We start from the raw sequence: 25,427 nt of genomic DNA on the forward strand, positions 1-25,427 counted from the left end.
GACTCCCTCTTTATCACTGACCGCCTCACCTTTCCACCACCAGCTCCCCAAACCACCCAGAGCAAGCGTGCTCAGGTGGCATTCGAGCAGAGATGTGAGTGGGGAGAATTCCAGCAGACGACAGCAAGTGCAAAGACCGCAGCGTAGAGAGATAGTTGGCAGGTGGCGGGAGCACCAGAGAGGTGCAGGGAGGGGGCGAGGCAGGAGACCTGAGCAGATCGCGGCTGTGCTGAGCCCAATGCGGCAGGACAGCGAGGAACGCGTCTCTTTTCTGGAGAGAGCCATCTTGCTGTCTTCCTTTGGCGGCACACGCGTGCGGAAGGGTCACTTGCTTCAGTGAAGGCCTTACCTCCACTTCTGCACACCTGGGTGATCGCCCGGAATTTCCTGTCCATCTGCGCTGGCCCCGTTTCCGCCGGCCCCGTCTCCGCCGGCCCGCCGCACCGGTTTCAGCGTTGGCCGCTGCATTTTATCTCGTGGATGGCATTTTTGCAGTAAAAGCACCTTTCATTTGGACGAGGCGTACATGTTCTTTTTGTGGTTCGTGGTTTTTGGTGTCACACCTCAGAAATCATGGCCTCATTCAAGATCACAAAGATTCACGCCCACACAAAGGTTTACGGCTTGTCGGGGTAGATGCACCGTGAGTTAATTTTTTCTATACAGTGTGAGGTAGGGGTCTTTTTTTGTTCTTTTGCAGATGCCTGTGAAATGATCATTTCCGCCTTTCCTTGGCTTGGCACCTTTCTTGAGTCAGCTGCCCTCAGAAGGGCAGGCTTACTCCTGGACTCAGTTCTGTGTCATTGACTTGTGTCTCCTCCTTGTGTCAGGGTACCATGGTCAGCATCATTGCAACCTTGTTGTAAGTTGGCTGGGAAGAAAATGGGTGGAGATGGAGGAGACTTTCTTCCAATGCCGTGTTTCTTTCGAAGATTGTTTTGCTTGTGGCCTTTGAATTTCCATAGGAACTTTAGGGTCAGGGTATCAATTTCTGCAAGTGGGGTATTAGAATGCGTATGGAGATGGCATTGGGTCTGCCAGTTGGAGATGACTGTCAGCGGTTATTAAGCCTTTCAAACCACGAATGCAAAAATGTCTTTGCATTTATTGAGAGCTTTCAGATTTCTCCATAATGTGTGTATGTATGTACATACACAGCTTGGCTGAAAATGAAATATACTTATATTTTTGGTGAAGCCTTGCACTTTTATGTCCGGGGTGAATGGTGAGAGCAGTTCGTCCAGCGAGCGGCCTGGGAGCGGTGGGGCCTGTGGGTGTGCCTGTCGGTTCCCTGGGGTCTCAGGGAAGCAGGCCCCTCTGAGGATCCTGGGGGTCGGAGACAGACTTCCTGGGGGCGGGGGCTCGTCTGCCAGGTCTGAGCCTCTCTTCTGCAGCCCAGTTGCTATGGTGATGGTGGTACAACTCCTTAGGCAGGAGGCAACATTACTACTTGCATATCCTGGAATGGCAGGGACCCCTGAAATTAATTAGCCTATTTGGATGACAAATGTTGATCCTGGGTTGCGTGGGGAAGGGCACTGTCGCTGTGGGTGAGGTGCGGTCCCATTAGCAGCGTTGGAAATGAGAGCTTCTCTGCATCTGGGCTGCCTGCCGCCGCGGCTGTGGTCAGAGCTGTCCTCGGCGGGAGACCTGCGTGCCCTCCCCAAACTCCCCCCAACCTCTGCGGGGGAGACCTGCGTGCCCCCCATACTCCCCCCACCTCTGTGGCCCCCTCCCCCTCTGCTCCAGGAGCGCAGGCATTTCAGATCAGATCCGTGGCTGGCCTCTGTGCGGCAATTTCAGCTTGCGTGGCTGCGGTCAGCTCCACAGCCCCCAACAAAGCCGGCGCTTGCTTCCCTGGGGCGCTGCGGTGATGCCCGGGGAGCCCAGCTGGAAGTAACCAGGGGAAACTGTGCAGAGAGGCAGGAGCGGCTGCCAGGCCTCGTTCTGCCCGCCTGGGCCTCCGACATGGTAGCTGCCTGGCTGCAGTCTGCTCCCCTACCCAGGGGCCAGGGCACCGTCCAGGCCCCCACCAGCCAGCACAGGGCTGTGTCTGCAGAGGTGGCAGGGTGGAGCACTCCCACCCCTGGATTTGTCTGGAGTTCCAGAAGCATCCAGGCTTCTCTAGAGCTGTTGGAGTGGTGTGGAGTGGGCAGAAGTAAGTGGTGGGGCGGGGGGGAGGGAGGGTGAGAGCCATGCACCTTTGGCTCTAAAAGGTCCCCACAGGTACTTGAAGGAGGGGGGACATCAGAGGGCCAAGAAGGGTCAGTTCCCGAGTCTTCCTGCCAGGCGGGGTCAGGGAAGGGCCTCAGCCCTGCGTGGCACTGCTGGACGTCCCCTGGGAGCCAGCACACCGTGCCTCCCTCGCCTGTCCGCTGGGCGCCGTCCAGACACGGGCACTGCTCTCCGCCTCCTGCCTGCAGCAGCGCGAGGCTCAGGCTTGGTCCCTGCACTCCGGGAGTCTCCCGACAGGCTCCATGTGCTGAGGGGCCCGTGGCCTCCTGCCAGTCTCCACGTTGGGGTCCGTGGCCTTCTCCACCGCCTCATGGCTTTGGCCAGGCGAGCTTCTTGCATTTTACCTTGGAGCGTCCCTAACCAGAGACGGGCCCGGGGGGCCCGGGAGGACGGTCCACAGGGATGGGGTTTCTGTGAGGGAAGTCCTGGGAATCCCTCAAAGCTGCTCCGGGGCCAGTCTGGCCTTGCTGCTTGTGCTGGCTCGGGAGGCGACAGGCCAGCCCGGCTTCCTGGCTCCTTTGCAGGTGGACAGGCCTCTCTGGGCTCTGGGGTCTGTTTGGGACAGCGGCTGGTGCAGAGGAAGAAAGGACGCTGGGTTCCAGATGTCCCTGCAGTGCAGCGCAGGGTCGGTGGAGGGGCTGCCCGGAGGCTGATGGTCCCCCCGCCACTCTCTGAGAACCTCAGAGGATCCAACAACCACTGCTGTGGCTGCCAGGGGCCTGGTGGCTGAAGAAAGGCAAGTGTAGGAGACGGAGAGGCTGGGAAGGAGGATGGAGCGGGCTGGGCCACAGCCCTGGAGTCCTGAGCTCCCTGTGGAGTTGGTTCCTGCTGTCTAAGCCAGGGTGGCTCAGGACCGTGTGCTTTCATTCCTTGGGGGTTGGGAGGCGCTGGGACTTATCCCAGGATGCAATGCGTGCTCTTCGGTGCAGCAAACACCTGACAGCCGACGGACCTCCTAACCCGGAAGTGTTCCAGGAAAAACTTGTGATTCACCACAAAGCCCGTGTCTGCCAGGGCCTTCCTCCCCTGCAGGATGAATTGGCCAGGCCCTGGGCAGCGGGTAAGAGGGAAGAGTCTGTCTGCACCAGAGGGCCATGCAGCCGGGCTTCTGGAGACGTGGCTCTGTGGGGCGCCCCCTCCTGCCTTCACACCGACTCCCGCCTTCCAAGTCTTTAAAAAATATCCCACGTCTCATTCCTGCCCCGACTCCAGCACGTGCCGGGTTTCCTATTAGTGAACATGTTACCTTCCGCCGATTGGCTGTGGACCATGGTACAGGTGAGCGGTTGTGATGGTTGACAGCCCATCTACAGCTCAAGGAGATTATTAGGAGAGAGAAAGAGAGGCCTCAGACCAAGGGGCCTGGTCTGGCTGGCACCTTTTAACTCGGCAGGTAAAGAAGTGGTCGCGCAGAGAGCTTACGTTACTTGCTCAGGGACACACGGTTGGCTAAGTTGAGAGGCAGAGCAAGCCTGAAAAAAGCCTTTGCTCCCCAGGTCCAGGCCCGCATCTTCCCATCCCCCACCCGGCTGAGTGGCCCTGCCCCTCAGGGACCCCAACTCCCTGGGGGTTCAGGCGGATTCAGCCCAGCCCAGTATGGACGGTCTGGTTCAATGGTTCCTGCAATGTGTTTTTCATTGGTGTGGACTTTCTCCTTCAGTGTCCAGCAGGGGGAGCTAACAGCTGCTTTCCCAGATTAAATAATAAACTTCTAAAGAGTTCCTGAAATGACAGGGCAATCAAAGCTCATTTGGAGAAGAGGAAAAAAAAAAAAGAGCTTTCATTCTTTATCCAAATCATCTCTAACCTTCTAAAAATGATGTATAATACATAAGGTTCAAAAGTGATTAAAATCCTTAGGAATTTAATCAGAAATTCACAGTTAACCACTATTTGCTTTGGTGCAAATTGATGTGGAATAACAATCATGTGTATCTGAATTTTTTTTTAACTTGTGGGAAATTTGCTGGTGATTTGTGGGTGGGAAGTGCGGGGGAGGGGAGCCATCGACAGGAGAGAAAAGGAGGAAGGAAGCAATTGGCCCTGGGCTCCCTGGGGGCCCCCTGAATGCCAGCCACTTAGCAATGCTGTTGACGATCTTTGTTCATAAATTTCAGGCGTTGTGCTATTTATTATTAGGAACAATAGGAAAGCCTAATAATAACCCCTATGTGTGCCACTGGCTGTAACTAGTGGAGTTCTTCAACGTATTCCTTTCCTCTACACATCGGTTTGGGTTAAAAAAAACAACAGCTCCCTCCTCCCATCTCCCCATTTTCCACCATCTTCTCCTAAATGATAGCTCATAAATCAGACCCCTGGATCCCTTCAAACACTGACAAGCACTGAGGATAGAGACACCCGCCACTCCACGTCCGTCTCTCTTGAAATGGCAGATTCCCCGAAACATGGAGGGGGTTCCTGGACACCACCACCGCCCCTCCCTGGGGAGGAAGACCAGGGCCGGAGGAGAAGTGAGAGGATGGAGGGATCCTCACCATCTTTTCCGCGTTCGGGACTTTTTTGTAGAATGTTTTCTCTGTGTCTTCGATCCACACCACGGAGGGCTGAAGCTGTTGAGCCACCTGCAGGGAGGAGAGGGGAGAGAGCAGCCCTGCCAGGTGAACGACATTCCCCCTGAGCAGACGGACGGACGTCTGCTCCACCTGTCACTGGGCGTCCTGGGACGGCCCGGGGATGGCAGGGCTTCAGGGCTGGGCCCGTACCGCTGGCTGTGAGCAGACACAGGCTTTGCTGCTCAGAACCGCCCTGGTGCAGGGCAGGGGCACAGCGCCCCCCTCCCCCCTGCCCAGGCCCTGCCCCCACCCGTGGGGCTTCTCTGACGGATGCACATTTCTGCCCCAGGACTGTGAGCTGCGCTGCAGTCTGGTTTGAGATAAACCAGCTGTGTTCTGCCCAGTGATGGGAACTGGGCCACAGTTTTAATCACAGTCTACTTGCCGTTTGCAGGCTTATTCAGGTTTGCTTATCATGAGAAAACTGGTTTTAGTGCAGGCCCCTGCCATGCCATTTACTCAGCTCTCCTCCGCTGGGCCTTTGTGGAGCCGGGCTTTGTGGCAGAGTTGGGACGAGACTTGACGTGGCCCCTGGATAATTGCTACACACCTAACAATCTCTTCAAAGGCCCCTCGATGGTGAAGTTCAGGTATTTTTTGCAACAGTTTGTGCTTTGTGTGAAACTGGGGCAGATCAAAGCGGTTTCAGCCACAGCGAATGCAGCATTATGAATTCCTATGTGTGTGTTTCTTAAAGCATCATTAAGGCAGCAGGCATGGTTTAAAACCAAAGAGTCATTCCGTGAGCGATGGAAAACCCAGGGAGCAGAGATGGCAGCTGTGTCTGTTTCCCTAGCATTATTTACAGGCAAGGCAGGGCTGGGAAGCAGATTATGTACATTCCAAGGCAAAAGTGGAGCAGGTGTCCATGACTCCCGCCTCAAATCCTAGCGACTTGGAGGCTGAGAATTGGAGGATGGGGGTTTGAGGCCAGTCCAGGCAGAAAAGTTCTCAACTCCTAGCTAGGCTCAATGGGGTCATCCAAGCTGGGTGGGAGGCTGGGCTTGGGAGGATCACCGTGTCAGGCCAGCCAGTCTCCAAAGTCCATGGGACTCCATCTCCACAGAATGAGGCTGGAAAGGATGGCATGCCTGTGACCAGCAACTATGGGAATTCCAAAGTAGGCTGATGAAAATCAGGGTGGGGGTATGGCTCAAGCGGTAGAACACCAACCTAGAAAAGCATGAGGCCTTGAGTTCAAACCATAGATACACAGACACACATACCACACACATACAGACACACACTACACAGACACATACACAGAAGACTCAGTAGTTACTGACTGAACTTGGTCCTGTCCAGCCCAACGCCTGGCTGTTACCGGCGGTCCCCAACACAAGACTGTCAACAGCAGAGCGGCAGCAGCCAGGCTCTCTGGGGTGAGTTCAGGACACAGAGTTTAAGAATTTGGAATCCCCAGTTTTGATCCCAGTGCCCCGGGCGGTGTGGGGTGATTAACTCGAGGCCGGGTGTGTGTGGGGTGCTGCACATGTCAGAGCTGGTGTGCCCAGCCCGGCCTCCCTCTCCTCAGCTCCAGGGGTCCCACAGCACCGTGTCATCCTGGCTACCAAGGGGACATGGAGGCTTGAAGATGAGAAGGAACGGCCCCCACCATGTAGCTGCGAAGCACAGAAGCCGGGCCGGGGCCAGGCTGGAGTGGGGGCACAGCCACATCCAGGGTTCTTTCCAGCGCTCTTCACAAAGAGCAGGGGGGCAGGCAGAGCGACGCCCCAGAGCAGGGGAGGCCCACGGGCTGGGGGGGGGAGGAGAGAGAGCTGGTGAAGGCCACACCCCTCTCCTCTGCTGACCCCAGACGCTGGTCTCTGCCTTTGCGGGATGCCGCGTCTACTGCCGGCCTGCCCACCTGGGCACCGTGAGGACTTTTCCTTTGTCGTGGCCGTGAGGAGTCCATTGTTGGCGCCAGCGTCCCACGACAGCGGTCTCTTTATCCAATATCCAGGACCGGGGATTGTCTCTGCCCTGGATGTAGATCGCCGGAGAGAAAGACGATGGTGCATTCGGTCAGACCGTGGTGGTCATGGCTGAAAGCCCGTGCAGGGGCTGCCCACCCTTCCGGTTCCATGCGTGCGCTGCCCGTGCTGCTCGGCGGTGGCTCCCGCTGACAGGGGCCACGTCGCGTAGTTTCCTAGTTGAAGGCGACACAGCCGCTGGCAGGTTGGAGCTCTCAGCCCGGCGTCAGGTGAGTGATCAGTGCCAGGCCAGGCCACAAGCCTGGTAAGGTGGGACATGCATCGCAGGACACAGGTCATTTATTTAATCAGATCTGCACTGTGATGTGCCAGAGCCACTATGAAGTGACTCTCCAGCTTAAACACCCTACGATTCTCCGAGGAAGTCTGGGGTGTGAGGCAGAGTGAGGGCGGGGGTGCAGAGGAGGCAGGGCCCAGTTCTGGTCATCGAGCTGAGCCACACCGATCACGCTGAGGCCCCAGCGCTCTGCTAGAACGGTGACACCGCAGAAGGTGACACGGGATGTGGATTCTGCCCAAGCAGCATCACCCGACAGGGAAGCCTCGGGCACCTCTGTCAGAGGGCCACACTGCCAGGCCGTGGGGAACACAAGCTTTGGTGTCAGCGTGGAGACAGGGAACAGATCTTCCACTTCACCCTTCCAAAGGCTGGCGCTGCAGGTGCACTCCACCTGACCCGCCCCTCAGCATCGCAGTCTCAGTCTCGCATGGACACTCCTCTCTTGCGTTCGGTACTGTGTGCGCCTGCTGAGCAGTGGCCACGCCCCTTCACGTCCACTTGGCCAGTAGGGGGCTTCCTGTGGTTTCTAGCTCTGCATCTCCCCGCTGCCCATCCCATTTCCTCCGTGGGAATTGCATACTGGCTTGCTCAGCACGTGAAGGTTGCCCCTTCTTTTCTGCTTTGCACAAAGCAGACTGCACTTGGGCTGCAAAATCAGGAGGCTCACGAACCGGGACCATCCTGGGATTTGTAGTTTTACCCCCGGCTCCGATGTTCAGTTGTCAGCACTTGTGGAAGTCGTGAGTGCGGTTCCGTTAACTGTCTGCTCAGGTGGGCACAGTGGGTGGCGGACTGCCACACACACTTGGAAAGTCGTTCCCTTGGCGAGCTTCGGGGTGATATGGAAGGGGTTCCTTGGAGGATGCACTACAAGGAGGCACCCTGCAGAGCGCTTGTGGATCCGTGGCTTTGAGGGCCACAGGCCACACCCTGCGCTGCACCCCACGCCACACCCCGCCACATCCCTTCCCCTCCTACGTACATGGGAGGTCAAGGAGACACAGCAGCAGGAAGCTCTGGGAAAGTGTTAGGGTCTGAGACCAGCATCTGCCTGAACCCCGCAAAGCCAGGACGACCAGATGTCACACTGCAGCCTTGTCGTGGGGGATGAGACGCCCAAAGCATGACCAGCAGGAGACCGGAAATCCACCCCTATCTTGTCCTCCTCTGGCATGAGACCCTCTGATGTCCTGTCCTGGGGCCACAGGTTCCCAGGGGCCCGGGAGCCCACACATGGCCATGGCAGAGAGGAGAGCAGGCGCTGACGGGAGGGAGTGGAGGATGGAGGATGTGGGTACAGGGAGGGCGGGCTCCCAGAGAAGACAGTCGGGTTTGGCCACTTTGTCCTGGAGAACAGGGTGAAGGTCACTTTCCCTCCATCCTTCTGATGAAGCTGCCGCGCAGAGCAGTGCAACGTCCCGACCTTAAGGAGCCATGAAGGAGGATGTGAAACAGAACCAGGGTGCAGGCCGGGGGGCGTGCGTGGCGCTAGGCTCCCGGCCACCCGCGGAAGGGGTCAGAGAGGCTGCCGTGTGTGGTGAGGTGTGCTTGCACCCTAGAATATGTGCAGCCAGGAAGTCTTCATGAGAGTCTCAGCACTACTGGTGTGATAGGAAAGGCCTCCGAAGGTGGGAATCTAGTTGGGTGGATTTGTGGCCCTGGGTGTTGAGAAGGACGAGGCTGGAGGCTGGGAGGTGGCTTGAGGCTTCTCAGGGGGGAGGTCAGAGCCCGAGCGGCCAGGCACCGAGAAGGACCAGGAGTGGACACCAGGGACTGCAGGTGAGGGATGCTTCTAGTTGGCCACTCATGAGACCTAGCTGCAAGGTGAGGGAGGGGCTGCGTGCTGGGGCCTGGGTGGGGGGGTCCGAGGAGGGCAACGCCAAAAGGGCCTGGATGGAGGAGGAAATGACTGGGTCAGTTTGGATTCCGGGGAGCTGGAGGGATGTTGGGTGGTGGGGAAGACTGCCAGGCCCAGGAGAGAGGCAGGGAGGAAAGGAATAGAGCACCAGAGCTCCTGGAGGGGACTGAAGAGGGATGGAGGGGGGAGGGAGAGGGGACAAGGGTGTGTGTGTGTGTGTCCTTGAGGACTCTGAAGGGAAGAGGAGGAGGGCTGGGCTGAGAGGGAAGCAAAGTGTGTGTGTGTGTGTGTGTGTGTCTGTGCACGCACACGCACATTTGCATTCACAGAGAGTGAGCGCGCCATCCTGGAAGGGAAGCCAGGCAGGGATGCAGTTGGGGGCTGGTAGAGGCGGTGGCAGTACCAGCCAGGGGGTTTGATAACCAAGAGGTCATTGGTTGGCCTTGGCCAGGGCAGAGGGGACAGCTGGCAGGTGGCCAGCTGCCGAGGGCTGCATGGACAGAGGCCACGGGACTCTCTGGGACAGTTCTTTTAGAATGACGGGCAGACAGTGAGCTTGGAGCAGGAGAGCTGTGGGGCCAGTCCAGGCTCTGGGCAGAGGGTCCGGGGAGCAAGGAGGTGGGTGGAATGGGAGGGAAGGCGGGAGAGGGACACTGGTCCTCAGTGAGCAGTGATGGAGATGGCTGAAGGGAGGAAAGGAGAGAGGAGAGGGAAGGTGGGCTGACGGCAGTGGGGGCCCCCGCAGGCGTGCTGGCGGATGCGTGGGGCGGGGTGTGGACGGGGAGAGGGGCTTTGCGTACTGCCTGTGCAGAAGCAGCATCGATACGGGAAAGGGGCAGCGTGTCCAGGCTGGCACCGAGGGCAGCTCTCCCCCTTCTACCTGGCACCCATCATCCAAGGTCCCGTCTTTTCAGACCCTGTCCACAGTGGGATTGTAGCAGTGCGGCCATCGCCCAGGCCTCATCCACACAACACGGCATTCCCTTCTCCAGACCGCCTTAGGAGAAGCGCCATCAGTTACGACTGCGACTGCCTGGGTTTACGACTTCACCTAACCCAGCAGTGCTTAGACAGCACCTGGGGACAAGGGCCGTCATGTGTGCAGACTGGGGGTGAGGGAAGCTGCCATGCACACAGACCTGCCTGGGCTGCGAGGTTTTATCCACACAGCTCCCCACCCTCACCCGGATCCACCTGTCACAGCCCATCCTGCCCGAGATTTACCCGCCTACCGCAATTAGTGAGTGCTTCTGAGTTCCCGTATTTTTTTTCCTACACCTATTAACAATAAGGAATTCTGCCAGTTCGCTAATGCAAACATGATGCCCCTTGTGCTCTTAATTTTAATTTTACTACGAAGAGGTTTTAGTTCAAGTGCCCAGAGACAGTTTGAGGTCATGGCCAATTGAATATAATTGATTCATAAAAGGTAGCGTGGCAGGGCGTGGGCACGGCCAGCAGAGGGCTCTTCAGACCCATCAAATCACTACGGCCGCTCCGTGCCGTCAGCTATGGAATGAGACAGATTTCGGCCCAGGTGATCCTTTTCACATTCTAGGAAATGCATACGAACGATTTAAGGACGTCAATTGGGGATTTGATCTTTTGTGTCCCTCAAGGGACACCGTCCAATGGTGACTTTTGGCATTAGTCTCAGGACACAATGGTGGAGCCGTCAGAACCTGCTTTGTGTTCAGGCATGTGGGTTACTGTCATGCTCCCTACAAGTTTTGGGGGTTCTCTGTGACAGGTCCTTGTGCTTGAGAAAAGGAAAGAAGCAGCATTGGCTGAGCAGCCACGTCAGCCTTGTTCTCCCAGGCTGTCTCTCGAATGCTGGCCGTCGGCGGCCAGGTCACTGTGCAGAAGGAAGAGAGGGGCCCAGGCCCACTCGGGGAGAGGGGAACTCCCTGCACCCAGGTGGAAGGCCACGGGTTCTCTGCCTGGCCTCCTTTCTGGGCTCTGCTGGTCATGGCTGTGTAGGCTCTAAGCCTTGGGGTCTGAAGAGAGGCCTGGGGAGCAGGTGCTGGGAAAGGGGCCTCAGGAGGAAGGAGAACTTCCTTGCTAGACCACGAGAACGTTCTTAGCCAACACTGATGCTGGTCCAGGGGCCCCAGCAAGGCCTGTGAAGGAGCCTCCTGTCCCCAGGGCAGGCCCCAGCGACGGCTTTGGAGTCAGGCCTGGCCTTAAATCCAGATTCCTTCCCTATAGTTATACAGTTTTGGTCAAATTCAATACTTTGAATTTTAACTTTCTTTCTTTTTTTTTGTTGGTTGTGGGGCTTGAGCTGGGTCTGGGTGCTGTCTCTCAGCTCTTCAGCTCAAGGCGAGCGCTCTACCACTTGAGCCACAGCGCCACTTCTGGTTTCCTGGTGCTTTATTGGCGATAAGAGTCTAATGGACTTTCCCACCTGGGCTGGCTTTTTGAACCATGATCCTCAGATCTCAGCCTTCTGTGTAGCTAGGATTATAGGCATGAGCCACCAGCACTGGGCTGAATTTTAACTTTTTTATGGGTAAGATGGGGACATTAATTTGTTCCTCATCAGAATTCTGGCATAACAAGAAATGAAAATGAAAAACATGCCTTACTGCTGGGGAGCCCTCGAAATCCGCTCCTCTGCCAGGTGAGTCACAGGATGACGGCCCTGCTCCGTAGCTTAATTTGTCCACAAAACACTCAATGTCCACCATATGCTAAATATTTAACTGGTCCAATAAATATTTTTAATATTTCCAAGATATATATTTTCTTTTCTACTTATAGCTTCAGCCGTGTAGAGAACTTACAACATCAAATATGCAAGTTGTTTTCTTGCAAGATGAATACATTTCTTAAAGATCTGACTTTCTGTTAAAGTTATTATGTGTAAAACACCGAAGTCCCCACAAGAAACCATAACAAAATGAGCTCGAATCTACCATTCTGAAGCAAAATCAAACTAGTGACTCATCTTCCTAGTGTGTTTTTAGGGTGCTGTGGGAGTCACAAATGCCAATATCCAGGGGTGAAATCCTCAAATTCCACAGACCCAGCTTTGCTGCACATGTGACCTGCACACTATGATTTGCACAACATGGCCACTTACTTGGCTTCCTGCCCTGGCCTTACCACACAACATCCCATTTTCCTTTATTAATTAAAAGCAAGTACCTCTTTGCGATGCAGATAGTGGCTCTGTCAATCACACCAGAGCCTCATTGCACATAGTTTTTAATTGAATGACTCCCACAGCAGAGACTGACCTCTGGTCTTCTGTTAATCAACTGTATACACAACAAAGGTGAAGTGTAACAAGATGAGTGTGACAGGCTCTGACACGGAGCAGCCTAGAGGGTGAGTGTGGTGTTCTACATTTTAATAACTTGACATCCAACATTTTGTTGCCCACTGAATGTCAGTCAATTCATGATAATTTTAGTAAGTGCAGCAATAACCTAGATGATTTCAAGACAAAGGCTCTTGATAGCAGGAGCAAATCATCTCCTGGAGCAGGAGGAAATGATCAGGCCATTGGCTCTGTCCTAGATTCACACCAGGAGCCAGCATGCCATGGTGGAAGTGAGAGAAGAGGTACTTAGAGCAGCCCTGTGTCAGGCAGGGGCTGGGAAATGCACTTGGGGGCTCTGCAGCTGGGCTGTGGAGGGTCTACAGCAGCAACCTGAAACCCAGGAAAGTTTCTCAAGTGCTTTGTGCCTTGGTGTTCTCATCAGTAGAATGAGACTAGTGATGGTATCTGTAAGGTTGTGTGTTATTTGTATTTCTGTTTCTGTCTCTATATCACTTGTGTGTTCACTAGTATATGTGTGTGTATCTTACTTGTGAATTATCTTTCTGTCTCTCTCTAGGTTAATTATAATGTCTATTATATACCTATTTTCTATATAATTATATATTATATAACTATATATTATATTATCTATTATATAAACAAAAAAGTATCTGAGGTGTTTGGATGCTTGCTAATGTTTTCCTACTTTGGTGCCTCTGTCTGTTACTTGAAAATGTTAAATATCAACAATTGTAGGTGAACTTCTTTTGCTTTTCCTCTGAAGACCTTGGTGTTTAATTGGTGGGCCCCAAGTCAGACTGACTGGCTTCAAATTCCAACTCACCATCAAATCACCCACTAACCTCTGTAGTGGGTGCTCAGAGGGAAGGATTCTGAGCAGCGCAGCAGTAGGTGGACAACTAAAAGAACTGAGCACACACCTCAGAAACTGTCAGGCTATGGGGGCTGGGCAAACAGCTTTCTTTCTGTTGCAGCTCTGAAGTAAAGGCCACATCTCAGGACTAGGGGCAAAATCAACATAGACCCACATTAACAAAATGGATGACTCATCAAGTTCAAGTGGATCAGCCAGTAGTTTCTTCAAGGCTCCCTGTCTAATACACAGAGAAGAACAAGAAAAGAGAAGAATGTGACATATTGTTAAGAAGAAAATCAAAGTGACCAAATAGAAATAGACTTGATGATGATCTGGTGCCAGACTTGCAGATATGGACTAAAAGGCAACTATCAAGTTCAAAGACTTAAAGGAAAAGATGGCCATAGTGAAGAAACAGAACCTTGAGCAGAGGAACCAAAAACCCAACAATAAGCAAATTCTAGAGCCAGAAAGGAACATAGCAGCGATAACCCCTTCCTCCCATGATGGAGTTAAAAATTGGAAAGGGTGGAAGAAAGGATAGGTAAATTTGAGCAAAGATTAGTGGAGACTAGTTAAAAAGGGAACTTGACAGAGCAGAACCAGGTACTTGTGGAATAATAACAAGCAGTCAGATACCTATGTAATAGGATCCTTAGAAAGAAAGAGAGGAGAGGAAGGAAGTCTAACTAATGAAAACTAAAATAAAATTTAAACTTATAATCTTATAAACATAATCACTCAAGAGAATAATGACACATTTCACACAGGACATAAACAGTTCAAATACGTGGTAACTTTTCATCAGAAACCATGAGGTCAAAAGACAGCATCTTCAAATTGTTGCTAGAAAAATGTCTATCTGGAAATCTATACCTAGCAAAACTATCCTTTAGAGTCAATGTAAGCACATTTTAAGAACAATGAGTGAAAAGTCAGAAAATCTGCGGCAGTGCACCTGCTCTAAAGGAAATGCCAAGGCAACTTCTTTGGTTGAAGGGCTGTGACCCCAGGGGAAATGTGGACAGAAAGGAAGGAGAATGTGGAAGCGGTGCTCATACATAACAGATATTTCTTGAGTTTATATAAAATGGTGCAATACTGACTCTACATGTATTGTGCTTAGTGAAGGGTGAGTGTGGTAATCTATAGAACCGCCACTAAGAAATCAAAGGAGAGGAGTGGCTAAAGGAATAATGGAGGGATTTACACAAAATATCAAAAGACTCGGCCCGAGTGCCGAACTTGAACTTTTTCCTTCAAGGATGGCTCTCTACTACTTGAGCCACAGCTCCATTTCCAGCTTTTCAGTGGATAACTGGAGATTAGAGTCTCTTGGACTTGCCTGCCCAGGCTGGCTTTGAACCTTGATCCCCTGTTTTCATCTTCAGTAGCTGGACTTATAGATGTGAGCCACTGGCTTTTAAAATGTGATTTGACACAGGGAGAACTGGAACTATGACATAGAAGGTGTACCTTGAAGACGACGTGCAACATGACCTGGAGGCCAGTCTTCCCTGGATACTTCCCGGCGATGTTTGCTGCCGACAGGTTGAACAGGTTGGCTCCTGTTTCGGTGCAGATGGCATGGACCAGCATTTTCTTCCCTACTCCAGATGGCCCGGCCAGCAGCAGAGATTTCACCAGTGGGGCTTTCTCATGCACAGCCGCAGACCCTGGAAAAGGCAGAGGCTGAGGCTCTTGAGTCCTGCCAAGAAAACCAGTGGCTCCTATGCTGAGGAACCCAAGGCTGTGACTGAACTGTGAGGCCTGTTCTGTGGCTGTAATGAATGCGTGGAAGCCCCGTGGGCTCGTGGCACCTACAGTATGTCAGGGCTGATGGGAAGCTCTGCGGTCACTGCAGTCTTGGTGCCATCTCCTTCTGCACCTCTCCTGTACTACCTCAACTCATAATTGTAAAGGGTATTCCTGCAATAGCTTGCCTCTGGCTAGTGTGTGTGTGTGTGTGTATGTGTGTGAGACTGTAGTGGGACTTGAGCTCAAGGCTTGGGTGCTGTCCCTTAGCTTCTTTTGCTCAAGGCTGTAGTTCTAACATTGAGCCACACCTCTGTATCTGGCTTTTTAGTGGCTAACTGGAAATAGGAGGTTCATGGACTTTTCTGCCTGGGCTGGCGTCAAACCTTGATCCTCACAGTTCCACTTCCTGAGTAGCAAGGCTTACAGAGGTGTGAGTCACCAGCACCCAGCTCCTCTGGATTTGTTTGTTTGGGTTTCTCTGCTTGTGGATGGCACTGAGTGCCCTGAAAGGAGCATGGAGACAAGGACAACAGGCTGGCCAAGACTTTGTTCCTCCAGAAACCTCTTTCCTTACACTTACTATGTCTTTAAAGGAAAAGCAGGATCTTGGGCAGAGGGCCTGGGCTCTTCTCCTGCCCTGGCTCTGGCTGACCGGAGCAGCAGGGAGTCTGACACTTGCAAGAAAGCAGCTTTAGCTATGGCCACTCAGAGGGGGCTGCCCTGGCCCCAGGCCCCCCCCCCCCCACTGTCCAGCCCCCTGGGCTGCATATTCTCTATGGCAGAGAAAGTGCAGAGCTCAAATTAGGTCCCAAGCTATTGCTTGCATTACAATCATTTATAATTGCAAGGTGATTTTTCCTGTAGTCCTGGGGAGTGTATTCATCAGAACCGCTGTTACCAGGTTAGTTTGCTTTCAGCCAACAACCGAGCTCTTTTCAATCAGCTGTTAATGTAATTGTGTTTGTGTTTTCCTTTTCTTCCTTTCTGGTAGAACTGAGGAGCCAGGGCATTATGTGACAGATGAGAACCTAACTGTACAGTTGTTCACATTATCCACACAAATGTGGGAAGCTGGCCTGAGCAAGCTCTCCTTAGAATGACTTTCAGCAGGGCTGCTTCTCTTCATGATGGGTACAGCAAGGTACAGATGAAGGAGACACTGGGACCACGGGGAGGAGGGAGATGCCACTCACTCCCAGTCCATTCAGCGTCCAAGTATGGAAGCCTGCCCTGTGCGGGGCCCTGGCTGAGGACTCTGTGCACATGGCCCAGGGTGGGGTTCAAATGTGGAAAGTCTCAGGATCTGCTTGGCTCTTTTTTCTTTTCGTGGCACTGAGGGCTGAGCTCAGGGCCAGCTCGCACAGCCTCCAGCACTTTACTACAGTTGCTTTTCTTTTTTTTTTTTTTTGGGTCCGGTCATGGGGCCTGAACTCTGGGCCTGGGCGCTGTCCCTCAGCTCTTCAGCTCAAGGCTAGCGCTCTACCACTTGAGCCACAGCGCCACTTCCGGCTTTTTTCTTTTTGCTTATGTGGTGCTGAGGAATCGAACCCAGGGCCTCAGGCATGCAAGGCAAGCACTCTACCACTAAGCCACCTTCCCAGCCCACTACAGTTGCTTTTCAACGAGGGATTCACTCTTGGCCCAGGCTGACCTGGACTGTGATCCTCTATTTATGCTTCTCATGTGGTTGGGATGACAGGCATGAACCCCCACACCCAGCCTTATTGGCTGTGATGGGGTCTCCCTAGCTGCCTGGGATTCTTTCAAACCACACTCATCCCAGGCTCTGCTCCTGAGTTGTCTGAGCACCAGGTCTGCTCAGCTTTTGCTTGGCTAGGCAGAGGGCAAGGCCCCGAGCAAGGAGCCTGCAATGGGAAGTGGGAAGTGCTCAGATCTGTGAGTGCTCAGAGGCGAGGAGAGGCAAAGTCTGGATGGGGGATTCTGGGATGGGGGCATCTGGGCCGGCCTCTAGAGAATGGAAGCGAAGGAGGTGTTGGAGCAAGTTCCAAGCCAGAGGCCACACACAGACCTGTTTTGGGGCGAGTGGTTGGGGTGTCAGTGGGCAGAGACCAGAAGTGGGAGGGACAGTGGTACCTGTGGCTGAAGTGGGTGGGAATGGCTGAGGCAGGGGCTGGGGTAGAGGGCGGACTCTGGAGACCAGGCGATAGTGCACCTGGGGGAAGGTGTGTAGACACATGAGGACCTCCTGGAGAGGGGGTCACTCAGACGGCTCAGAGGGGATGAGGATGTCCAGAGAAGGCCTTTGTACCTGGCCCGGCTGACCCCGGATTCCTGACTAGGTGTGGACGCTATCAGTGGCTGGTTTGTTCACCTGAGCAATGACCGCCACTGACGTGACCTGAACAACCAGAGCCAAGAATTCCTTTTGGCCACAGAATGGCCTTTTACAGATGATTTTCCTCCTGGGGCATTATGGGAAAGGGGAGGGGTGGCCCTAGGTTCTGTGCTCACTGGAGGGAGGGAGCCATCAGTCTTCCCAGGCTGGCCTGGCTCCCATGGGAGCGAATCCATGAAGTGTAAACAAAGCACCGAAGGCTTTTCAGCGTGCACCGGTCACCAGCCTGACTTGCTCACACATCCAGACCCAGGACACAAGCCCCGGTCATGAGAACATGTGCCCAGTGGGCTCTGTGGCCAGGAAGACAGCAGGCTCCTTAGTGACCTGGGAGGGATGGGTGAGGGGCCTCTAGCACCAGCCAGGAGTCACGGCACCTCTCCAGTTCCACAGCCTAGGACGTGAGATGGGGCAGGAGGGCCCTGATGCCCACTGGCTCTTGGTGCCCTCTGCCTTCCATCTGGGATGGGACGTGCAGACCCATGGATATAGTATCTATATACTCTGGATATCTATATACTTTTGTTGTCCCAAGTTCCACTTACTAGTGCTTTTTCGTGGTAGTACTGTACTGGGGGTTTGAGCTTAGGGCCTCTTGCAATGAGTCACAACTGCATATTTTCTCCAGTCCCTTCTGCATTGGTTATTTTCAAATAGGGCCTTGTTTTCTGCCCAGGCTGTCCCAGGACACAACTGTCCTCCTTCCTGACCCTTCCTGCATGGCTGGGATGGCAGGTGCGCACCACTGTACCCAGCCATGGGTTGAGATGGAGTCTTGCAAGTTTGTTTGTTTTCCTGATGTGGTCTCAAACTTTGACCTTCTAATCTCTGCTTCCCAAATAGCTAGGGTTACAGGCTTGAACCAGCATACCCAGTGCTAAACTTCCTATTTCTGATTAGAAAGAGAATCTCTTAGTTATAGGGTTATGTTCTTTTTTTTTTTTGGGCCCGGTCGTGGGGTCTGAACTATGGGCCTGGGCGCTGTCCCTCAGCTCTTCAGCTCAAGGCTAGCGCTCTACCACTTGAGCCACAGCGCCACTTCCGGCTTTTTTCTTTTTGCTTATGTGGTGCTGAGGAATCGAACCCCAAGGCCTCATGTATGCAAGGCAAGCACTCTAGCACTGAGCCACCTTCTCAGCCCCAGGGTTATGTTCTTAAGACCAAGTGGAACAAGTTTTCAATGTTAAAATGACTCTCAAGAATCTGAAAGGAAATGAAGCAGTGACATCTAGTTCAGAGTGGCAGGCCGGGCAGCACCTCGGGGACACAGCAGACCCTGAAGCTGGGCCTTGGGGCCCACTTCTGAGAGGCCCCATCTGCTCAGGACTCGCCCACAGAAGCCCATGTAATGGAAGCGGGGTTGCCCAGTCCTGGCTCTCAGGGGATCGATTTTAGTTGGGGTGCTTGTTTTGGCCACTGGCTGATTGATCACCTGAGGTCTACCACCCAGACTCAAAAGAGGGAGCCGAAATGCTCTTTCTGCTGTGCCTCGGTGCATCTCTGTGCTGGGGACATACCACTGAGGTGGGAGGACGCTCACCCCGGGGGGCTCTGGGTAGGAAGAGCTGAGCTGCAAAGCCTTGTGGACAAACAAACAGGAAGTGCTATACAGCCTTGTGGACAAACAGGAAGTGCTGTCAAAGCCGGTGGGTGGTGCCTCCCCTGACACACAGCCCTTACCCAATGGCAGGATTCCATACAAAGTGATGAGCTGTCTGACGTCCAGGAGGGAAGGCATGGGCTCTATGGCTACCTGGCGGAGGGTGGTGCCCAGGTAGCTGTACTCACCTAGGGAGGAATGAAACCGGAGGTGAGTGAAGGGGAAACCAGGAGGGTGTAAAATGAGCACAGAATACGAATGAAACAGTTCCGAGCAATTATAATTGGATTAGGGAGGGTTGTTATAATGAACAGATCTTTTCTCAGATGAAGAGTGGAAGGAAAGTCACCAGGCAAGAAAAGTACTGCCCTGAAGTCTGGTAAACTGAGAGTTATGTTGACTATTAGGTTAACCCAACATCTTTACACAAATTGAATATTGGGTTACGTGAAATGAGATAAATATTTTAAAATGGGAGGCATACAGAATATTGTGGGCTTTGTATTCTCATCTATCTCTCCATATATATATATATATATATATATGTGTATATATATATATATATATGTCACACAAACTTCCCAAATAAATTATTTAGTAAATTATTTAGTATTCATGTGGAATTTGTATGGAAGCAGTATAAATCTGACTCTCAAATGCAGTCATTTGAAAAGAAGGGCCTGAGTCTAATTTACGATAAACAGAAACATCTCCTTTTGAGGGTTATATTCATTTACATTTTTATCATTTTTAAAGGGTTACCAGAGGAATAATACAGAAATAAATCTCCACAGGTTTAATTAGAAGATATCAAAGGGCTTAATTGTAACTAGCCATAAATCTGAAGTGTTATTTTCTAACTAATTTAGATAAGGTCACCAAGAAAATTAGTTTGGCTGTCTCCATTTGTCATGAGGCCGGACCTTTATGCGCTCTTATGATTCTCTTGATTTGTATCTGAATCTGGAGTAAAAATATCCTCTGAACAGATCACGTTGTCTTGACATTTTTTTTTTCCTGATGCGCTCTTCCCGCAGCAAGTATTGATTGTACAGAGCTCTGAGGCTATGTATGGATGAAAAATACAATATGGACATTCATGTGTACATGAAACACTGAAAATGTCAGAAGCTTGCAGCCATCTTCAATTGCTCGGGAAACGAGAGCTGCAGTTCAGCGCGTGCGCACTGTCTTGTTGTGGAGGGCATTTCCAAAGCCTTTGTCCCTGCAAGGGCAATGGTATGGTTTGGGGAAATGAGTGATAACGAAGGCCTCCATTATGGCTTCGGATACCTTCGCTTTTTAATGAGCAGGTAATAAATACCAGAGTGGCTCATTTAGCCTCCACTAGAATAGAAAGAGATCCTGCAGCAACCATTAAACCCAGCGGTTATTGCCAGTAAACATGGCATTAGAGAGAAGTGAAAGTGACCTCCATTTTCCTCCATGTTAATGGATCCAGACAGGCCATATTTTCTAAAACCTATCAGATTTTAGTCAAACAAATTAGATGCAACTGAGTTAGTGGGTGTTGGTTCTGAGAGCATGAGGATCCGACGAGCCTGGGTCGTGTGCCAAGTTACCAGGCACAGTCTGAGCGCGTATTAACTGTGGCTTGCGATGCTCATGAAGAGCTCAGAAAGTTCTGGATTCCTTGCATGGGCCCTGGGCATTCTATATGGCCAGACAGAGGGCATGTCCAAGGATGAGGAAACCCAGAGCAATGGAAAGAAAAGAAAGCTGGGAGGTGTTCTGGGTTGAAGTGCGTCTCCCTGCAATCCCCGTGCTGAAGGGCTTCGCTCCACGGGCACGGCCTGTGACCTCACTTGGAAGTGGGGTGACTGCAGATTTTTCAGTTATATGAGATTGTCACCGTGGGCCCAAATCCTGAAGGACTGCTGCTCTTATATACGAGGAATCTTTGAACACAGAGAAAGCCATGCACGGAGAGTGCTGTGGGAGGCTGAAGATGGGCCACGTTCCCACACACCCTGGGACCCCCAAGGCCAGCGCCACGCAGAGCCCCGGAGAGGCCCGGGGCAGCTTCTCGCCCAGCCTGACTACATCATGGCCTTGCACTACCCGTCTCCAGAGCCTAGAGACGATTCCTGTTGTTTAGGTTTGATGTGTGTGTAGGCAGGGTAGACCAGCCACGCTGGTACAGACTGAGAAAACCCTGTAGCACTTGAATGAGAAACACAAAGAATATAGAGAAACCCCATAATGATCCTAGAAAAATTCTTATGCTATTAGGGAATGCCAAGGTTCCTGAAAGCCCCCATGATGCAGCCAGGCTGCCATTCAGAGGGCTTAAAGTATGCACGCACACGTGCACGTGCGTGTCTCTGTGTGGGTGTGCATGTGTGCCTGTGTCCATGTGCATGCTGGTGAAGATAAAGTCCAGGGCTTTGCACACGCTAAGCAAGCACTGTGCTACTTCCTCGCTTTTTTTTTTTTTTTTGAGACAGGGTCTTACTGTCAGCCCAGGCTGGCTTCGAACTCTGATTCTTCTGCCTCTGGCTTCTGAGTGGTCAAAGGAAAGCATCGGACTTCTGGCTCTCAGGGGCCAACTTAGGTGATAATTAGTAGGTAATAAATTGTAGAAGAATAAATGACAGGGATTGATTACAACACACTGGAGTCTGGGAAAGAGAATCCATGGGTCCACACCGACACCACTGCAGTGTTGAGGACCCCGTTCTTCTTGGCAGAAGAATGTGATCTACTCAAAGGTGGAGTGGGGTGAGGAGAAGACCCCATTTCACCACCGCCACAGTGAGGAGAGATGCAGGTGAAAAATCAGTGCAGATAAGAAAGTTTCCTGGGAACAGAGCCCCAGGAATCACCCCAAAGATCATCTACCATTTAAAAAGGGGCAGGTGATGCTTCCCATGGAGAAATCTTGGGACAGCAACCTCGGCCACAAGAGTCAGCATAAGGCTGCAGGGACAATGGAACCTCTGCCGCCTGTTTCTATACCTTCTGGTGAAGATGGCTCAACCCGAACCAGGTAATGAGAGAGGAGTTCAATAGAGCAACAGTCTGTAAGGCAGCTCATAATCTTCAAAAATGGCCAGGCTGTGAAAGGAATGGCTGAACAAGGCCAGGGAGCTCCTCTAAAGGAAGGGAGTGGAGAGAGACACAATCACGCAGATGTCCTGATGGGGTTTTGTGAAGAACAGGACTGAAGAACCTGGATGTCAGCAGCGTAACTGCATTTGTGCTAATGTTAGAGTTTCCACGTCATTGCCCTGTCGTGGCCCTGTAAGAAGAGGCCCTGGCTCACGAGAGTTTTCTCATGAGAATGAACCTCTTACCTGCATAGGGAGATTGGACTGTGAAGAATTTTAAGCTGTGCATTATGCATTTTCTGGTCATCATCATCATCATTTTACACACACACACACACACACACACACACACACACACACACACACACACACCAGGAGCAGGGTGCCAGTGGCTCATGACACACACACACACACACACACACACACACACACACACACACACACACCAGGAGCAGGGTGCCAGTGGCTCATGACACACACACACACCCCAGGAGCAGGGTGCCAGTGGCTCATGACTGTAATCCTAGCTACTCAGGAGGCTGAGATCTGAGGATCATGGTTCAAAACCAGCCTAGGTAGTAAAGTCTGTGAGACTCTTACCTCCACTAAACTACCAAAAAAGTCTCAGAAGTAGAGCTGTGGCTTAAGTGGTAGAGCGTTGGCCATGAGCAAAAGAAGCTCAGGGACAGAGCCCAGGCCCTTAGTTCTAGCCCCAGGATTGGCACAAAACAACAATGCAGGAAGACACGAGTTGAAGACTGATATCACAACTGCCCCTCCTCCTTGGCCTCACCCACTCTGCCCTCCTGGGGGATGGGGAGGGGTCTCTCTGGAGGGAGTTCCTCCTGAAAAGGCTATGTGTGCATTGTGGGAGGACCAGGGGTTGCTCCAGGGGGCCTTTCTTCCAGTGCAAAGTATGAACAATTCCTCTTTTCCTCGTCAGGTTATGCCAGAAAGAATGGAACAAGGAATTCTGTTAGAAGATTATTAAAAACAAAAAAATCAACACCACCAAATCTGGCTTCTACCAATCAGAGGGGAGAACGGAGTCCATTTTATTAAAGAACTAACTAGACCTTACAAGCTGCTTTATGTGCATCCTCTTAGCTTCCTCGACCCAGTCAGACCCGCGTCCACCAGCAGTCACCGAGGGCCGGGCTTTGGTTTGGATGATGGCATGTGTGAAGTATATTCTGGCTACTGGACCCCGAATCCCTGGGGTCAGTGACACACGCGCGCTCGGTTCTTTGTGTACGTTACCAATGTAATCGGAGAGGTTGACCTTCGGAGCTCGGATCAGCAAGCCTTCTTCCACCAGCTCCTTGTACAGAGACTCGATGGTCCTGGGAAGGAAGCACAGGCCCGTTCCGTCACCTGCTCCTCAGCTCGCATGCGCCACATCCGCGGAAAGCATGTGTGCATGATGCAAGTAAATAGGTTTGGGGAGTGTTTCTACAAGTTAGGGATGAGTTAGGATTAAAAAAATCTATACATTCATTTGGCATGAGCATATTCCATGTTTTCCACAAATAAGAATGATACCTGGGGGAATCTGATAACATGTGTGAGTCTACCAGTCTGTGGCATGGCACAAACATGAATTAGACATTACCAGTCATAGTAACGCAACTGGCCTATAATTATGTACTTGGCATCTGCAAGCTGTAGGTTATTAATCCTTCATGAAATTTATTTTTCCTTTTAATTCAATAGTATAGTGACTCAAAAGAATTATGGACAAGGGACAAAGGCTTATACTGGAGGTAATTTGTGTGTGTGTGTGTGTGTGTGTGTACTGGGGCTTGAACTCACGTTCACAAATGGCTTTTCCCCCTCAAAGCTGGCACTCTACCACTTGAGCCACAACTCCAATTCTTTTTTTTTTAAGAAACAGATGCATTTTCATAACTTTATTATTGAACAAAGAATAATTTCTGATTCCACCCCACCCTTTAAAAAGAATCGAGGAAATTATAATGCTAACATATATATATATATATATATGTATATGTCAGCATTCATTTGAATGCTTAATTGCTTGAAACCTCCTTCAAGCCTTCATTCTTGGAGGTCCTGACATAGCTAGCATGTGACTGGATGTTAAGGAAGGAAGGAGCAGTAAGTGTTATGAAATCATTCATATGAAATCATTATGAATCACTCACCTTTAAATTCCAGCTGGCTAAATTATTTACCAAAGATGTTCACTTGACATATTTGCTTTTTTTGGCATATATTTTTACTGTAAAAATGCTGTACAGAGGGGTTACAGTTCTATCAGTTACATGAGTAAGGTAATGAGTACATTCCCCATCGAGCATTGTTACCTCCTCCTTTGTTTTTCCCCAGCTATCCCTTCCCTCCCCACCTTCCCAACTCCTCCCTACCCCACCTCCGAAGTTGTAAAGTTCATTTTCAACATGGTGTCTTGTACATCTCATTATTACAATGGGTCAACCTATATCCTTGTTTCAGCATTTTGTTATTTCCCTTCCCCTCCCCAAATTAGAAAAATGTGTATACAAGATGCAGGGCACCAGAATCAAATACAGTGAAAATGGGTTGTACCATGAGGGAAGAACATACAAAAGAAACAAAAAAAATCACATGGTACATTGTAAGTACATTAAAGACAATAGCAAGAAAGATAAAACTTCTTGTGTCCCTATCTTGGGCTTCATTTCACTTAGCATCATCTCATATGGTCATATGTACATAGCTTTTGACCTTTTCTGCTCCTCCTAGACATATACTAGTTATTGCAGATAAGGGAAACCATGGGACCTATGTTTCTTTGGGCCTGGCTTACTTCACTTAACATAATTTTTCCCAAGTCTTTCCATTTCCTAACAAGTATGGCAGTGTCATTCTTTCTGATGGAGGCATAGAATTTATCTATCTATCTATCTATCTATCTATCTATCTATCTATCTATCTATCTATCTATCTATCTATCACATTTTCTTTCCTGGTTAATTGGAAATGAGTCTCACCAACTTTTCTGCCCCGGCTGGCATCAAACACGATTCTCAGACCTCATTCTCCTGAGTAGCTAGGATTACAGGCTTGAGCTATTTTGCCCAGCTGGAGGTGATTCTAATAAGAAAGCTAAAATGTCTAAAGCCATGTGTGTAAGTGTTGATGAACAATGCATATGAGCAGTGTGTATGCTCTTCTGTTTTGTTTTAACATACCCAAACCACTTCTTAAAGAGAGCTTGGGCACAGAGCCAGCATGCTCGTGAGTCACACCACCTGCAACAGGGGATGTGGAATCTGCAGAGTAGATGAGATTCCCACCGGGGATAAATGGGGTTTGGTTTTCAGGGATTCAGAGAGTGGAGCTCAAATGTTACTCATTGTGCTCCTTTCAAATGTTTTGTCTCCTGCTTTTCTTGATTCTTCTTTCCTAACTTTGTCTTCCTTTAGCTTATGAATTATAAAGAGAACTAACTTGAAATAGTTGAATGATCTCATTTGATTGAGAGAGTCTCAAGAATGTCAGTTAGACTCAAGCCAAATACTAAAGGGATGAACGTTAATCCACTCATTGCA

The 25,427-nt window shown here is 51.2% G+C and overlaps 1 protein-coding gene across 3 annotated transcripts in view; it reads right to left on the reverse strand.

The window, feature by feature from the left end:
- Positions 1-25,427, reverse strand: part of Iqca1 (IQ motif containing with AAA domain 1) — a 120,307-nt gene that overhangs the window by 12,255 nt on the left and 82,625 nt on the right. For all 3 annotated transcript variants that reach the window (XM_042678810.1, XM_042678808.1, XM_042678809.1), the window contains 4 exons: positions 23,134-23,216; positions 18,883-18,990; positions 14,565-14,764; positions 4,734-4,820 (listed from right to left, as the gene is read on the reverse strand). In XM_042678810.1, the coding sequence (XP_042534744.1) occupies positions 4,734-4,820; positions 14,565-14,764; positions 18,883-18,990; positions 23,134-23,216 (478 nt within the window). The remainder of the gene's footprint in view (positions 1-4,733; positions 4,821-14,564; positions 14,765-18,882; positions 18,991-23,133; positions 23,217-25,427) is intronic.

Source organism: Dipodomys spectabilis, unplaced genomic scaffold (genome assembly GCF_019054845.1).
Source record: "Dipodomys spectabilis isolate Male_0828 unplaced genomic scaffold, ASM1905484v1 ptg000049l, whole genome shotgun sequence".
NCBI lineage: Eukaryota > Metazoa > Chordata > Mammalia > Rodentia > Heteromyidae > Dipodomys > Dipodomys spectabilis.